At 40.5% G+C, this 16,946-nt stretch overlaps 1 protein-coding gene across 4 annotated transcripts in view; it reads right to left on the bottom strand.

The window, feature by feature from the left end:
• The window catches only part of LOC111866655 (protein IWS1 homolog), a 51,503-nt gene that overhangs the window by 23,197 nt on the left and 11,360 nt on the right, over positions 1-16,946 (bottom strand). For all 4 annotated transcript variants that reach the window (XM_023855817.2, XM_023855819.2, XM_023855820.2 and 1 more), the window contains 4 exons: positions 12,532-13,542; positions 12,044-12,130; positions 6,056-6,306; positions 5,767-5,978 (listed from right to left, as the gene is read on the bottom strand). In XM_023855817.2, the coding sequence (XP_023711585.1) occupies positions 5,767-5,978; positions 6,056-6,306; positions 12,044-12,130; positions 12,532-13,542 (1,561 nt within the window). The remainder of the gene's footprint in view (positions 1-5,766; positions 5,979-6,055; positions 6,307-12,043; positions 12,131-12,531; positions 13,543-16,946) is intronic.

The raw sequence follows: 16,946 nt of genomic DNA, 5'->3' as shown, positions 1-16,946 counted from the left end.
GGTGTTGACATTTCGCCTTCAACCGAGACAGTGAATTTACTTTTAGAAAGAAAGGCCCCAATAATTTTGGTCAAACTGTTCGAGAATTACAATTTTGATAACTTATACAGTAATCCTGAGTGCCATGTGGTATCAAAGGCTTTTTCGATGTCCAAGAACACCACAGCCATAGACATTTCACTGTTGAAATTAAGGGTCATGTGGTCCGCCAGCCTAATACAGGGCAATGTCGTCCTGTGACATGCACAAAACCCAAACTGGCTTGCATTGAGCAGGCCTTTTTCTTCAATATGTTTTTGGAGGAATTCAAAATAACTTTTTCAAATAGTTTTCCTGTCGTGGACAGGAGGCTGATCGGACGTAAATTTTGAGGAAATTTCGGGTCTTTACTGGGTTTAGAAAAGTTGTTACTTTTGCTTCCTTCCAAGTATTTGGAAAATGAAAAAAACCGAAAACAATGATGTAATAAATGGGTTAGGTGAACCAATGGTTGCCTTGGAAGGTGCCTGAGGCATTCATTTGGGATGCCGTCAATTTCACAGGCCTTTTTTAATTTCAGGAATGTTATTAATTTCTGAACGTCACATGGTCTAATCCTTTGAGGGGGGTTGTTGTCTACGGTTTCCAGCAGAGCTTGAACACTAGCCTCCACCCTCTTTTACGGTTTTCGTCACACAGGTCGTGTGGCGTGAACTGCATTTCCAAACAGTCGGCAATTTCGTTGGCATTTTCAGAAGGATAAAATTTAAGGCCAGAAGAACCATGAATAGTAGTTGGTGGCCTTGGTCCATTTCTCTTAAGCAGATTTCACAATGGGCCATACACTCTGAGGTGTGACTTCAGCGTTACTTATTTTTGTTTCCCACCGTTCAAGTGCCTTTTTACAGGTCATTCGCCAGATTGAGTTGGTGACCCAATTGACTGCCGTTTTACATGCTGGATCCCTGGTTTCTTGCCACAATTTTCGTAGCCTTTGCTTATATTTTATCAAACAATCTAAACCAAGAAGATCATTGTTTATGTCCGAAAGTGTAACTTTACTCATTGACAACCTATATGCTGAAGCAATAGAGGCTGCAAAGTCATATGCCGTTTTATTGGCTTCTACCCCCAACTTAATTTCTAGTTTAGGTGATATTAATTCAGAAGCGAGGCTTTGAAACTGCTTCAAATATGTAAATTATTCGATAGGGTCTGAAAGATTCCTAATTTTAACATGCTCCAGTAAGTGGAATACTACTGGTAGGTGATATGAATCCAAAATATCAGAGACAATAACATCTGACACTCTGATATTTTAGTGAACCACAATGCCCAGCACGTCATCATTTCCCACAGGGGAATAATGAGTGGGGCACTGTGGTGCTGAAATTACGAATTCACTCATATCAAATAAATCCACGAGTTTCTCGCCCGAGGGGTTTGAAACTCTGCTGTTTAAATGGGTGTTTAGCATTCAAATCACCTGCCAAAACAGACTTACGTCTAAAGCTTAAGAGCTCAGTGATGTCAGCATCACTCCAGGCTCTGCCTGGAGATTTATAAACAGCTGCAAGCAGTTCTTCTTTACAGCCAATTGGTATGCAGACCCCTGTCACTTCTACTGAAACAAGGGGTGGTAGGTCTACATGATTATGGGGAATGCCTTTTCTAACTGCAATGGCAGTTCTGCCTTTTCTGCCCGAGTGGCGGTCGATTATACAAAAGTGGTAATTTGGAATAAAGAACCTCTCATGAGGTTTCAGATGTGTCTCTGAAAACAGGGCCACATCTATGTGTAAATCTTGCAGCTGTTTACTGAGCTCATAGCGCTGCCTCCCAATGCCGTTTGCATTAAATGCTGTGACTTTGAGGGACCTATGAACTCTAGTGGCAATTTTGTTTCATGAGATATAGTACTGTTTATAATAGTCACTATTTTGTCCTCCTCAGACACTGCACCACTGACCTATGTCATAATCTGCTGTACTACAGTCACTACTCTCAACATATTGTAGAGAGGTTGGCTGTTTACATAAGGAGCCTGAACTGACTGACCTGTTTCGTTCTGCAGTGCAGAGGCAGGTACAATCCCCTTCCTTGTGGGTGCACAAGCCGCCGGAACATGGTTTTCCAGAGGGTGCTGTTGCTGCTGTTCTGTGTTTCCTCGGAGTGCCGCTGCGAAGGAGACACCTGGGGTGACAATGTTTGAAGAGAACAACCTCCCTGTGGTAGTTCTGGCTGCTCTCTGCGCCTTCCTTTTCTGCTGCTCCTCCTTGGCATGTTTACAACCCCCATAATTGGTGAGATGCAGTTTGTCTCCCTCCGCCAACCGGCAGTTGCAGCATGTTGGAGTGGAGGAAGCGTTTCCCTTTTCTGGTCACTCCTTATGTAGGTGGCCACCTCCACACCACAAACAATGTGGAGGTTGTTTACAGTTAGCCCAGACATGGCCAAACTGCTGACAGTTATGCCACTGAGTAAGTCCAGTCTGGGTCCTATAAGCCTCTACCTTGATGGATATGTGGCAAATTCTTGGCAGATTGAAGATCTCTTGTGATTTTGCTGTCTGCGGCAAGGTTATGAGGAACAACGGAAGGTTCCTGGTTGTGGCTTCTTCAGAAAGAGAACGGCGGGCTGTCATCATTTGTCTGACAGTAACAACATCGAAGACCAGGTTTTCCAGACCTTCTGAAATATCCTGGGCAAGGGTATTTATAGGGAGGTGTCAGATTACTACCTTAATGGTCTTCAGTGATTTTGGGAAAAAGGAGTAGTAAGCTAGGCTACTGTTACTGAAATGCTCTTTGATGGCTTCAAAATCCGCCATGCCTTTCACGAGGACTCTTGTTCCATTCCTTGTGTTAGGAAACTCGAAGTCGCCCTTGACCATGTTCATCAGTTGCTTCATTGGAGGCGGCCTACCTGTTCTGCCAGACTCTGTCTCCTCAGGGGTAGCGGCCTCTGAACTGGTGATGTCCGTCTCCATGGATGTCTTTAGGGGGGGCGAAGAAGTTGCAGGCGGCAACCTGTTTATGGGGTGTTATTTCAGCAGCTGGCACTGCTTTCTTCAAGGTTGGGGCAGCCTCGTTGGTACTGTGCCACTTTTGCCATCATACTTCTTTGAAGCCATCCTCCTGGGTGGAGGCCAGATCTGACACTTGCCTTCAGCATTGCCTTTAGGTCCTGCAAGGCGTCTGTGTGTCATACAGGGCACTATACAGGGTCTTCCCAATGAGGTCTTTGCAGAGGTTCTGCATAGTTTCCTCAGCCGCGGTGACAATGGATGACCATTGCTCACTGTCACCCACCAAAGCTGAAGTGTACCATGTGACATTCTCGATGTCGCAGAGCACTTTAAATAGCTGTTTCAGTTGTGTGTCTGCTTCAGGGAATTGACCCACCAACTGCTGGTACTCCGATTTTAGCATCTGGTGGTTTTCGGTCCAAAATGACTGATATCCCGGCACTGGGATGGCAGCCATATTTGGCACCACTGTTCTTGTCATGTGTTCACTCACTTCAGTCAGTTTTAGAAGAGACCACTATTGACAATTAAATACTTCAAATTTGATCGATCTCTTCAATTCACATTCACAGATTAAAGTACATCAACTCTTCACACTCACTCTCCTTGATAAGCACTCTCCAAATATCACACACTAAGTTCCCCACTCACTGCTCTGAAAGATGAATGTTCACGTGAACTTAATTCCTGTCACTTCAACATACAACCGCGAGCTACCAATCAAAGAGATCAATCCAATGTCCACACATGTTGACAGCTGAATCCCTCGACTTACGAGGCTCGTCCACAAAGTAAGTTTCCCTGGGGCTGTTTACAGAAACAAAACACAATTTCATGGAAATATTTATTGCAACAGATACAACAAGTGTGCAGCTATTTTTCAACATAATCGCCACCAGGATTGAGACATTTGTCATACCGTGGGACCAACTTTTGAATACTTGTGTCGTAGAAGTCTGCCGCCTGGGATTGGAACCACTGTGTGACAACCATCTCCGCCTCGCTCTCATTCTCAAAATGCTGATGCTCACCGGACAGGAATTTCTTGAGGTGTAGGAAAAGATGGAAATCACTGGGAGCGAGGTAACGCTCAGCATTCACCGTCTCACTTCTGGTCAGGAAGTCAACGTGGAGAACGCCCCGTCTGTCCAAGAATACTGTGCACATCACCTGTGATGATCCGGTCCAGAAACTCATCGCCGTCATCATGGTACCACTGCAGAAATGTCAATGCTGATTCCACGCACTTTGTTTTGTGTTCTGGTGTCAGTTGCTTCGGCACCCACCTGGCACACAATTTCCTGAACAACAGGTGCTCCGTGACAATTTCGTGCAACAAGGAGCGGGAAATCTGCGGGACATGACTGCTGAGTTCCGTAATTGTGACACAACGATTCTCCATAATGGGTTCCCGCACAAGCTGCACCAGGTCGTCTGTAACAACGGATGGCTGCCCACCGCACTTCTCATCATGCACACTCTGTCAACCTGCTGAAAATTGTCTGCAACAGTGACGCACCATCTGCTTGCTCATGACGTTAGACCCATAGACCCAGCACAGCTGACGATGAATTTCGATCGGCACTATGCTCTGTGCATTCAAAAACTTTATCACTGACCGCACTTCACAGTCAGCAGGAGCTGGAATAAGAGCCTCCATCTTCAACAGCTGTAACGATGCTACCGTGGGAACGTGGGAAATTCCGTTAGTGCACTCGCCATGCTACGTCATTGCTCTATCACGTACATGCAGTCCCTTCGCGCAATATAAAGTCTGCTAGCTGTGGGACAAGTGGGAAACTTACTTTGTGGACATGCTACATACACTCCCTGAGCTCCTCTCTAATCAAACTTAGATCAAGTCAAAGTCAAAGTCAAAGTCTAACTCATATTTTTCCCTCTCAACAAACTACAGCACATCAATGAGTGTGTTCCGAACACCAGTCAAGAGACTTGATGACCTGAAGACCCATATCAGGAATGTGATCTTGGCTATTCCAGCGGACATGCTCCACAGAACATGGCAAGAGCTCGAATATTGTTGGACGTTCTCCATGCTACCAAGGGAGCACACATCGAGGTCTACTGAGGTCAGTAAAAAACTTCCAGAGTTTCGCTATGATCTGCCGCAAACCGCATGTGACTAGCTCAATTTGTTTGCGTGCCATAATTTCTCAAAACCCCAAAGGGACTTTGTGGACACACTGTATAATCAACATGGTGACAGTGCTTCCATGGACGAATGTCAATACGTGTATTATGGTTTCTTTTCCAGCTATTTACAAGGGGAGTTTGGTATAGATAGCATTAACTGATCCTTTAGGTCACTCCATTGCATAAGAGAAGAAATGAAAGTCTCCCTTTGCCAAAATAAGGTTCATGGCATACATCTAAAACAATATCACCACTAACTGAACACTCTAATTTCATCAAGTCTGGTAATTTGGTATTTCCAGAAATTTTAAAATTCACAGCATGCATATTCAGTGAAGGTCTGATCTCAAAGTATCCCTCAAGAGGTTAGAATAGATGAGAGTGGATCACAGTGAAATGTGCACACTGTAACAATGTATGGTGGACGTGCCATGCTATGCTGACATGGGACCCACGTAACATGGGTTAACAAAACTTGCTATGGTATCCCACATGATCCATCACATGCATACAAAGCAGAGGAATGAAATTAATTTTCTTAACATACAATAAAACAGATGGAGGGCCCTGCAACAGACACACACACATACACACAGAGTACTCACACTCTGTCCTTGTTTATCTCAGACTCAGAGTCGCTGTCAGACACCTCTGGGACCACCACACCCCCTTCAGACTGACTTTCCACCTCTGCTGCCCCCTGTTGATGTGCCTCTTCCTGAGGCTTAGCATCCTCTGCTTCATCCCCACTCTTCTTCTCTCCACCATGTGCGCTAACCTCATCTTCAGAGTCAGACGTGATCCTCACTTTCTTATTCTGTAATACAAGCGTGTCAACAACTTCAGTTTCATGTTCAGACGCTATTCATTTTAAAGTAAGGGACCAGTACTCACTTTTCCGCTAACATCATTTCCTTCCCTGTCACTTTCAGAGTCTGACAACACATGTGACTGCTTGTTTCTCTTCTTGCTCTGTGCCTCATCTCCTTCACTGTCTGACAAAGAAGGTCTTATCTTCTCATCCTCCTCCTCCCCTTCCTCCTCAGAATCTGACAGCTGAGACTTCTTATGGGCACTTGACTTGACATTATCTTCATCATTGTCCTTCTCTGCATCATCCTTATCATCTTCCACTTTCTCACCATCTAGAAAATCACATTATATAGCAAAAGTCCAAAATTTGAATCACACTTTTTTCTTCATACCATCAATCATAACACTACTTCCTATACACACTAATACTTCAATTTCAAGAGTAGTCCTAACATCCAGTGCTTACTGTCAGACCTATTAACAGCTGTACTACAAACAGAATGCTGTAATTACTTTGTGATAACCACAGGAAAGCAAGATCAAATTGCTACAGTGTTGACTCTACACTAGAGCCACTGGTAGTGTCATCTGTGCAAGTTAATATATCCTGATTATCAAAGCACCCATCAATAATGCAACAATATATATTTTTTTTAAATATAAAAGACATCTAAAATATGTTTCTCACTAAAAGTGACACTTTAATACTTTACGATGTTTCAATTACAAAACGACATAAAGTGATCATCAAATTACTGAACTGTCTCTAGTTTTACATATGTTTCATCTCACTTTACAACATGTTTCGGCGACACATGGGCCATCATCAGGTAATTTCCTTTTGTTTTCGAGGAGACCACTGCACTGTTCACTTGTCTGTCGTTATTCTTTAGTTTTTATCTCACGACTAGAATGCTGTTATTGTACTCTCTTGCAGCCATCGTACTGCAATGCATAATGTGTATTAGTATGATTAGTATAAATAACTTTATGATTTTTATCATGTTGTCCTCATACATCAAATGTTACAAGTCTGTGTACTTATGCACTAGTAACACTTATACAAGAGAAACATGACACACAAAAATGTAAGTACACAGAATTGTAACATTTGATATATGAGGACAAAATGAAAAAATCATGAAGATAGAGGGTCAAAAAAGAGTACAATGACAGCGTTCTAGTCGTGAGATAAAAACTAAACAATAACAACAGACAAGTGAACAGTGCAGTGGTCTCCTTGAAAACAAAAGGAAATTACCTGATGATGGCCCATGTGTCACCGAAACATGTTGTAAAGTGAGATGAATCATATGTAAAACTAAAGACATTTTAATAATTTGATGATCACTTTTAGTGTTTAAGTTGTACTTATTCTGAGGTAGGTGTGTCAACCTGTAACTGAGAAAGGCGTTTCAAGAATCAGAACTAATCAAAAAATGAGGGAATTATAAAAAACCCTTGATGTGGCAGGATATATTAACAGGATAAGGCTGGAGTTCACAATAAAGTCTGACAATAAAGTTCTTGAACTCACCTCTGTAAAAGTGCTAATACCTCATTGCTGAATATCACTGTAGCACCTTCAAAGCGATCCCCTTGGGAAGCTATATACCAATGACAGTGCCTAGGCCGCCCTTCAAAACAATTTTGGAACTGGTTTCGTGGAATGGCCTTCAGAGCTGCCGTTGTATTACTCCTGATGTCATCAGTGTCATTAAAATGCCTTCCTTTCAACATTTCCTTTAACTTTGGGAACAGAAAAAAGTCACTGGGGCTAGATCCGGTGAATAGGAAGGGTGTTCCAGCACAGTTATCTGTTTACTAGCTAAAAGCTCCCTCAAAAATAGTGCCATGTGAGCAGGTGCATTATCATGATGCAGAATCCACAAGTTGTTGGCAAAAAGTTCAGGCCGTATCCTTCTGACTTTTTCATGCAACCTTTTCAGTAAACTTAGCTGACTGTTTACCCAGCTGGTACAAACTCATAATGAACAATCTCTCTAATATCAAAAAAAGTTAGCAACATTATTTTGACTCTTGATTTCGACTGATGGAACATTTTGGTCATGGAGAACTGGCAGTCTTCCATTGTGCACTTTGCCACTTTGTTTCAGGGCTGTATTGGTAAATCCATTTTTCATCACCTGTGATGACATGGCCCAAAATGTCATCTTGTTTCCCCAAAAGGTCTTGGCAAATTTTGAATCTTCTTTGCTTTTGTTCTTCAGTGAGCTCCTTTGGGACCATTTTTGCACACACCTTCCTCATGTCAAGATCTTCAGTTAAGATTTTTCTGTTTCCCTGCTGATGTTCATTTGCTGTGCTACACTCCTGACAGTCAGCTGACGATTTTCACGCATAATTCAACAAAATTTATAGTGTTTTCTTCAGTTCTGCTCAATGTTGGCCATCCTGATCTCTCTTCATCCATAACACTTTCTCTTCCCTCAGAAGAACATGTCACTCACTTGTAAACTGCTGTTTTCTTCATAGCATTATCCCCATTTACTTGCACTAACACCTCTGTGATTTTGCTTCCACTCTTGTCATGTTTAACAAGAAATTTAATGTTCATTCATTGCTCTAATTCATGCTCCGACATCCTCGCAACAGAACACCGAAACACACTCAGACAATAGATGCCCCAACTCAGGAAGAGACTACCATAGATCAACAACACAGCTGTGAAATGCTGATATAACATCATCAAACAATACTGAGGTTTCTGTCAACTGCTGCCATGTCAAGCACACGGTGACGAGTCCACGAACTTTACTGTCAGACCTTAAGGCTGCGGCCACATGAGCACATGAAGTACATCCGTTGCAACGAACATACTTTATGACGGACACTGCTGAGGACACCACGGAGTTGCAAAATGCAGTGTGTAGTTCTTTGTCTGCAATGGAGCCAGAAGAAAGTGTAGCATTCACCTCTCTTGTTTATTTTTACAATGGACGTCACAACGTTCGTTACAACAGATGCATTTTGTGCGCTCGTGTGGCCCCAGCCTTAATGTGATCTAAACACATCAAACAAGGTTAGCTTAGTCGTTTTTTTAAATAAGGCAGAAAGTAGATAAAAGTTTGAAGGCCCAGAATGAGACAGCTTGCAGACAATTTATTGGAGGTGAAGGTGAAGAGATGGAGGCAGAAGGAAAATAACAAAGAATGGGCATATGGCATAAAAAGAGGCCAAGGTCCCTTTAGGACAAAAAAGCCATGGAGTAAGAAGTAATTTCCACAGGAATCTAAACACATTTTAATTTCACAACATATAACAACTGTAACATGATTTAGTTTTAAACTGTAAGAAGACCACATATTATGAAAGAAGTGACTTTAACAACAATGAAATTAATAATTTAATTTTCATTATGTGAAATACAGAAGCACACCCACATCTGTCCAAAGTTTGTTTACATCTGTCTAGGAGAATCAGGACCCACTAATGCACTACACACATTTTCAAAATGTTTTTAGCCGTCATCTACTGCCACTTTCACTGAGTCAAATACAAATATAGCCACTGTGCCTACATCAAGAAAGTCATGTGAAAATGGTAGCAAAGCAGCTAAAAAATTCAGAAGCTCCATCATGATATTCATGAACCTGATACTGATGAGTATCAAATGGATATTGGTAGGCATTTTTGTTTTCCTGGGTCTACAATTTTGAATGGTGTTTATAAAGTTAAAAGCACTGGTCAGTCTTCTAATCCTTTAAATGTTCATAATTAACCTTTGCAACAAATTACAAACAGTGAGCATGGAGAGAATGCTAGCAATATGGCTGAAGATTAGAACCAGTGAAGCTTGCCTTAGAATTCTGCTTTAATAATGCAGTACTCAAACTTCCACTGCTTGGCAACACTTGTCGTGAATTATACGACCACCACACGCAGTGAATAATACTGCAATGTTATTCACTGTGGTCACACAGCAAACAGTCTCTCAAAGCACAACTATCCATTACGTGAACTGTCAAGAAGGACCCTCCATTCCCATATTGAGGTCTGTTCCCTAAGGAAGCTATGCAAACCATACCTCCAGAAGCTATCTGTCCATGACTCTTGGAAGTAATCAATAAAGCCTTACTTCATCCAACCCTGTAAGTAATTGCTGTTCCTATTATGTTGTGACCATTCCTTAATGTATGCTTTGGATTCATAACAGCTTCATCTACCACTCAGAGTATCAGAGCTGTCCAGTGAATGTTCTTGTGACTACAACCTGACTTTCAAAGGCAAAATTAGCTTGTCAGGAAGGGTCTTATGGACTAGAAATCAATTAAGACTGCCATAAATGCCACTTCTCATACTTAATTAACACAACATATGACATTCCAAAACAATTCTTTATTCTTTATGCTGCTGGGCCCATAATACTACTAGCATGACTCAACATGGCATCCTTGACATCCCCTTATTCTTACAAGTGTGATCTTTATAAACACATACCATCTAAACTAACTTTTTGAATGAATGTGAACTTAAATTTCTCAGTATACACTTTAAACCTGATATAACTAAATTTATTACCTAAAGACACTTATCAAATTACACATCATCATCACCACCACCACCACCACCACCACCATCATGATGATCATCATAAAACAATGTAATCCATTACTCTCTGCCAAAATCTAGTGCTAATGCTTCTGAACTGTGTGCACCAAGGAGCTAGGATAGTCAGTGTAGCAATGATTTGCTAATAAATCATGGTTCAATTCCTGGTAGATGCAATAGATTCATCCCTTCTCCACAAAGTCCAGACCAGCTCTGAGGCCAACCAAGCCTCCTATCCAGTGGATATCATGGACTTTATCATTGAGCATGATGTGACTGGGTCATGAAGCTGACCATTCACCTCCGTCTAGAGCTGAGCTTGAGAATATGAGAAGCTATAACTCCACTCCCCAACGTATTCTTGGCATGGTGCTAAATTAATTAAGAATAGGGGAAACGTTTTACTTTACTGTGTATATAGAAACTTCCTCTAGCTTCTTTGTAGTCTTATTACTTATTCAAATAATTAATTTCAACTCCAAAAGGTTATAATTTGTGAATTCCATTATTCTGATATCAATGATGGCCACAGGCTAACTTGGTTGTAGATGTTAACATGTTAAATACTTGTGTAGGCTGGCTGTTCTCCTTCGTCTCCTAGCCAAGCTATTGCTGCCTTCTGGTACTAGTTACAGTTTTCTTCAGTTACCATGTTTCTCTGGGGATGTTCTTTTTCGGCATAATCTGAATCCATTATTCACCAGTTTTTGACAAGCTATGATATACATGACTTTGTAAGAACTCTGGGGGGTATTTACAAGTGAGTGCACTCTTTTCATACGTCTTTCCTATGTAAAGCAAAGCAAAAGTAAAGTTATCCCTGTTCTTAATTGAGATCTATGCCATGATGGTGTATGCGGGAGTGGAGGTAGAGCTTCATACATACTTAACCTCAGCATTAGAGAGCTTTGGGTGATCAGCTTCACATGCTGGCCACTTTACCATTCAGGAATAAGCCCCCTGTACCTGATGGGTAGGAGGCTAGGTAGGCTCCAAGGCCAGTATGGGCTCTGTGAGGAAAAGAAAAATTGTTTGCTTCTGCTGGGTATTGAGCCCAATTCCTTGGGCACACAGCCTATATCCTAGTTATGAAAATGTGCTGCTGAATCATATACCTCACTGCAAGAGAAATAGGATTCAGACCTATGACAAAAATCTAATCAAACAGAACTTTCAACTACTACTGTACTAAGCATTCTGCCTGTTGACTACTAAAATGACTTACCATCATATTGGAAAATTATCAGGTTATCACCAGTCATAACATCTGCTATCATCACAGTGTTGCTACATTCCTTCTCATCTTATAGTCTCTGTACTGATGTTAAAAGTTATTCAATATATGAATAAAAATTTGGAAATACATCAACTTCATATACTATGACACTATCATACAAGAATTAAAAATCCACTCAACTGACACAGAAAGAGTATGCTGGCTGTTCAAAGGCACACATTCATAATGGGTTAAAGTGCCTCAGTTTGATGATGACTCACCTCTGCTGTGCTTGTTGCCACCCACATGCTCTGAGTCATTATCACTGTCTACAACAGAGCGCCGTTCTTCTACTTCATCATCAGAATCTACAACACAACAACTCATCAGTTTACAAGACTCTTACCACACGAAACCTGGGAAGAAAGTTTCAAATCTGAGTAAAAAGAGAGGAAAAGGGGAAAGGGGGAGATTGTAAGTGCAGTGCAGATCAATCAATCATAGTAGGTGGCAGTGGTGGCCATGACCGTCTCAGACCACTTTATTCTATCTTTCACCCTGTCATGATAGCTTACATGGTGTTCTTACAATTTTTTCTGAAAAAGCTGCAAGGAAATTAAGAATAATTTCCAGACACACAGATGTTTGAACTGCAAAATTATGGCTTATGAACTACTGCTCAGTAAGACAAAGCTGCCCTGCCTTCAACCAGTGGCTACTTAACAATATCATATCAACTACTACTGACATATATGTTCAGTTTACTTACCGTCCACATGATTCTTCTTATGATCTCTCATCACTGGGCTACTTGATCCTGCTTCTGCAACTGGGGAACCAGACCTTGATCTTGATCCAGATCTTGACCTTGACCTGGATTGTGCATGGGATCCAGATCTTGATCTAGATGCACTTTTTGATCTTGATCTTGATCTAGATCTTGAACTGGATCCAGCCTTTGATTTTGAACCAGACCTTGATCTTGAGCCACCTTTAGACCTTGATCCTGATCTAGACCTTGACCTAGAAGTGGCATTATCTCTCGACCCTGATCTAGATCTTGACCTAGAAACACCCTTATCTTTTGATCCTGATCTAGATCTTGATCTAGAATTGGCTCTTGATCCTGATAAAGAAGTGGCATTATCTTCTGATCTAGATCTAGATCTAAAAGCAACTTTTTCTCGTGAACCTGACCTAGACTTTGACCTAGAGGCAGCTTTATCTCTTAAGCTTGTCCTGGATCTTGAGCTGCATGCAGGTTTATCTTCTGATCCTGATCTTGAACCACCTTTATATCTTGATCCTGATCTCGAACTTGAGGTAGATGCAGCTTTGGATCTTGATCCTGATCGTGATCTGGAACCTACATCAGACCAAGATCTTGATCGTGATCTTGATCTGGAACCAGCATGTGACCTTGATCTAGATCTTGAGTTTGAACCTTCCAATGACCTTGAACGAGATCTTGACCGAGATCTTGAACACTCTTTGGATGGTGATTGAGAACATGATCTAGAGGCTGCTTTCGATCTTGACCCCGACCTGGAACGTGACCGAGATCCTCCCAACTGTTTTCCTGTTGATGACTGTGATTGTGATCTGGTTCCACTTGGAGATTTTGATGCTCGTGATTCACTGCGTCGAACAGACATCTTGTCATCTTCATTGGTACTCATGGGAGAGGATGCTTCATTTATTGCCATGGTGTGTGATTCCCCATTTTCACTGTCACTATCTCCTTCCTTCTCCTGCTCCACTGGGCTGGCAGGTGTTTCCTCTGCAACAAAAATAAGCGTGTAACAACAGAAACTTACTATACCAGTTCTATGAATAAATGTTTGTCTTAAAATGGCCTGACAGTTTTGGAATTCTACATAAGATATCATTCATCAGTTAAAATAAGCTTAGTTACATGCTGGGAAGATCTGGATATTTAAACCATTGTCAAAAAAAATATGGTGCACAACTGACAGTCAGAATTCAGTATTATCATACAGCTGTTTCCTTACAGCACCAATATTAAGAGGTAGATATGAGTGAAGATACCGGTGTGGAGGTCTGTGTAATGCTGAGCAGCACTTGGCACTGTACACTCTTGTACTCAGTCCTAAATCTTATTGCCACATGAACATCAGTAAAAAAAACTACACCAAGTGCTTCTTAATGATAAATTCTTGGGTTATGTAGCCATGTATGGTATAAGAACTGTGAATAATAAATTGGAAAGCATAGATATAACTAGCCTACACCTATCTTGATTCTATCCCAGATCTTCCTGCAGAGACTGAGTAAAGTATAAAATATCTCAGTCAGCACATCAAGTTTCCAGACTGAGATTCAAACTAAGAACCATCATAATGTTGAAAATTGGTAATCATTCAAATTTTTTGTACCCCTGAAATGTGGGCTGATACAACCCTTAGGTTCTTAAGATTTTAATGTTACTCTATATTCAACAACTCATTTCCTTTTGCAATCATTAATAACAAGCACACTTCATATGTTACACATAAAACTCTCAATTGTACCCAAAGACATGTGCCCCCATAAAGAGAGATAATATTATATTTAAGCATCCTGTTGTGTTTCTATAACATTCACATAGAATATTTATACTACAGTTCCATCAACAATGCAACCACTTCATTCCTTAAAATTTTCACTCTTCACAACATGTTTCGGCCCCAAGCAGCCATCATCGGGTACTTCAATTCACCAAAACTGTTACCTGCATTGAATATTGGTCATACATTTCACGTGAAACTGCACTGCATATTAATGTTGCAGTTATGATCCAGCTAACATTAGTCAATCCACGATACACTGTGACACACTTTCTATTGCTATTAACTAAAATATCATTAACATTTTAAAAATTAAATTGAAATTTAAATACAGAAGCAAGCACTCTACACACACATAACACCTACTACAGTGAGGGCAACACCATATGCTGGAGCAGTGAATGACATATAGACAGGGGCAAGTGAGTAGAAAAACAAACAGCATAACATAACAGTAGTAATAAGAAACAAAAACAATAATATACGTGGGTTTTATATATTGCAGATGTAACAGCAACAATGGGCTTGCAAACTGAAACAACACGCCGCCAAAACAAAAACAAGGATGGTCAAAATACATAAAAAGTAAAAAGTAAAGCTATGCCTGTACCAGGCTGTGAAGGCCCATAGGGTTATGAGACGTTGAGGGTCCCAAATTCTCTAGACAATCGGCTCAAAGATGGCAGTAAGGTTGTCAGCCTTACACGCTGGCCACACTTTACTCCCCAGGTAAATTATTTAATTAATTCCTGGTACTCATTTCTGTTAGAGGCTGAGTGAACCCCAGGGCCATAGTGCAGCTGGAGGGATTAGGTCAACTGAAAACATCCAATTACCTCATCGGGGCTTGAACCCACTATTTGGAAAAGTGGAGGACACTCTAAAGATGTGTTGGTAGTGTACAAAATTTTAAGAATAAAAATTAAAATTGTAAAATTAAATAAATGGAATTTTAAAAGTTTTAATGGAATTTTAGTTAATTGCAATAGAAAGTGAGTCACAGTGTATCATGGATTGACTAATGTTAGCTGGATCATAACTGCAACATTGATATGGAACAATGCAGTTTCACGTGAAATGTATGATCGATATTAAATGCAGGTAACAGTTTTGGCTAATTGAAGTACCTGATGATGGCCACTTGGGGCCGAAACATGTTGTAAAAAGTGAAAATTCTAAGGAATAAAGTGGTGGCATTGTTGGCAGAACTATTGTATAAATATTCTATGTGAATGTTAAAGAGAGACATCATGCAGTGATCTGCACTTTGACAGTTAAATGTGATAAAAGTCATGTAAATAGCAGGGGTATTACTAGATGTTCCACATCACAACTTATTAGAAAAACATTTCAAAAATGTCATTACAATATTATAGATAACAAGATAAAAAGCATTCTAAAATACCTGGAACAGTGACTGCACCTATGACAAAGTTTGACAATGAATGCAGATAATTCTCAGAACAGAGAAATAACAATATTATATTTAAGCATCCTCTTACACTCTACACAATATATGACACAAACTCTGTCCTAAGTGCAACAAGAAAGAACTACAATAAATTGTTGCACTTAGGACGGAGTTTGTGTCATATAGAGAAATAACATTTAGGAAACACAAGCAGCATTCATACAAGGGAATAACATTTACATATATAACATATGATGATTAAGCAATCTGGAAATAACAACTGCAAGGCTATATAAAAATGTTTATTTTTGTATATGAAAAATAAAAATATTTGGCCCATGTCACAAAAGTTTACAGAAATTCGTAATTTCAATTCATGGTTCATGGGAATTCATAAGTTCTATTCACTTTATCATCTTAAAAAATTTCAGGTTTTGTTGTTTTTTCACTCATACCAATGCAGAGCAGTAAAACAACCACTTGTACCATCTAGGGCAGCGATTATCAACCACTGTGTAGTGGCACACTGGTATGATGCAAAGGGTCCACGGGTTTGCTGCAGGAGATTTTGGGAAGGTTGAAAAGAAGCAAGAAAAAAGCTGGGGAATAAAAAAATTGAAGCAAATTTTAGTACATTTGTCATAAAAGGCCGATAGGAATGAAAGCAAGGTAAAGAAAATGGTAAAACAGGCCATGGAGGCACACAGGGTTGTGAGATGTCAAAGCTCCCACAGTTTCTAAACAATTAGCTCACAGATGGTGAAAATGTCAGCCTTATGCACTGGCCACCCTTTACCCTCCAGTAAGATTCCTGGTACTCATTTCTGTTAGAGCCTGAGTTGCCCCAGAGGCCTAGTGCGGCTGGAAGGATTACGTCATTTGAAAATCCAATGGCCTCATCAGGCTTGTAGCATAGTCCCTCAATCAACTATGCTATCGCATGCCCCAGCAATGAATACAATTAAATTTGTAATGTTATATTTTAGCGTCCTGTTGCACTGATTTAAGTCCATGATTTATTTCAACCGTCTTCCAGTGCATACACTCATTTATCTCACTCCTCTCTCTCGCACTATATGTTTCGGCACAAAAGTGCCATCTTCAGGTGCTTATTCGATTTACGTTAAACTAGTTCACTGCATGCTTTGCCGTCTTCATATTAAAATAACTAAAATATATATTTATCATATATATTGATAAATATTA

Source organism: Cryptotermes secundus, unplaced genomic scaffold (genome assembly GCF_002891405.2).
Source record: "Cryptotermes secundus unplaced genomic scaffold, Csec_1.0 scaffold1755, whole genome shotgun sequence".
NCBI classification, from domain to species: Eukaryota; Metazoa; Arthropoda; class Insecta; order Blattodea; family Kalotermitidae; genus Cryptotermes; species Cryptotermes secundus.
This window is presented reverse-complemented; position numbering and strand designations above follow the sequence as displayed.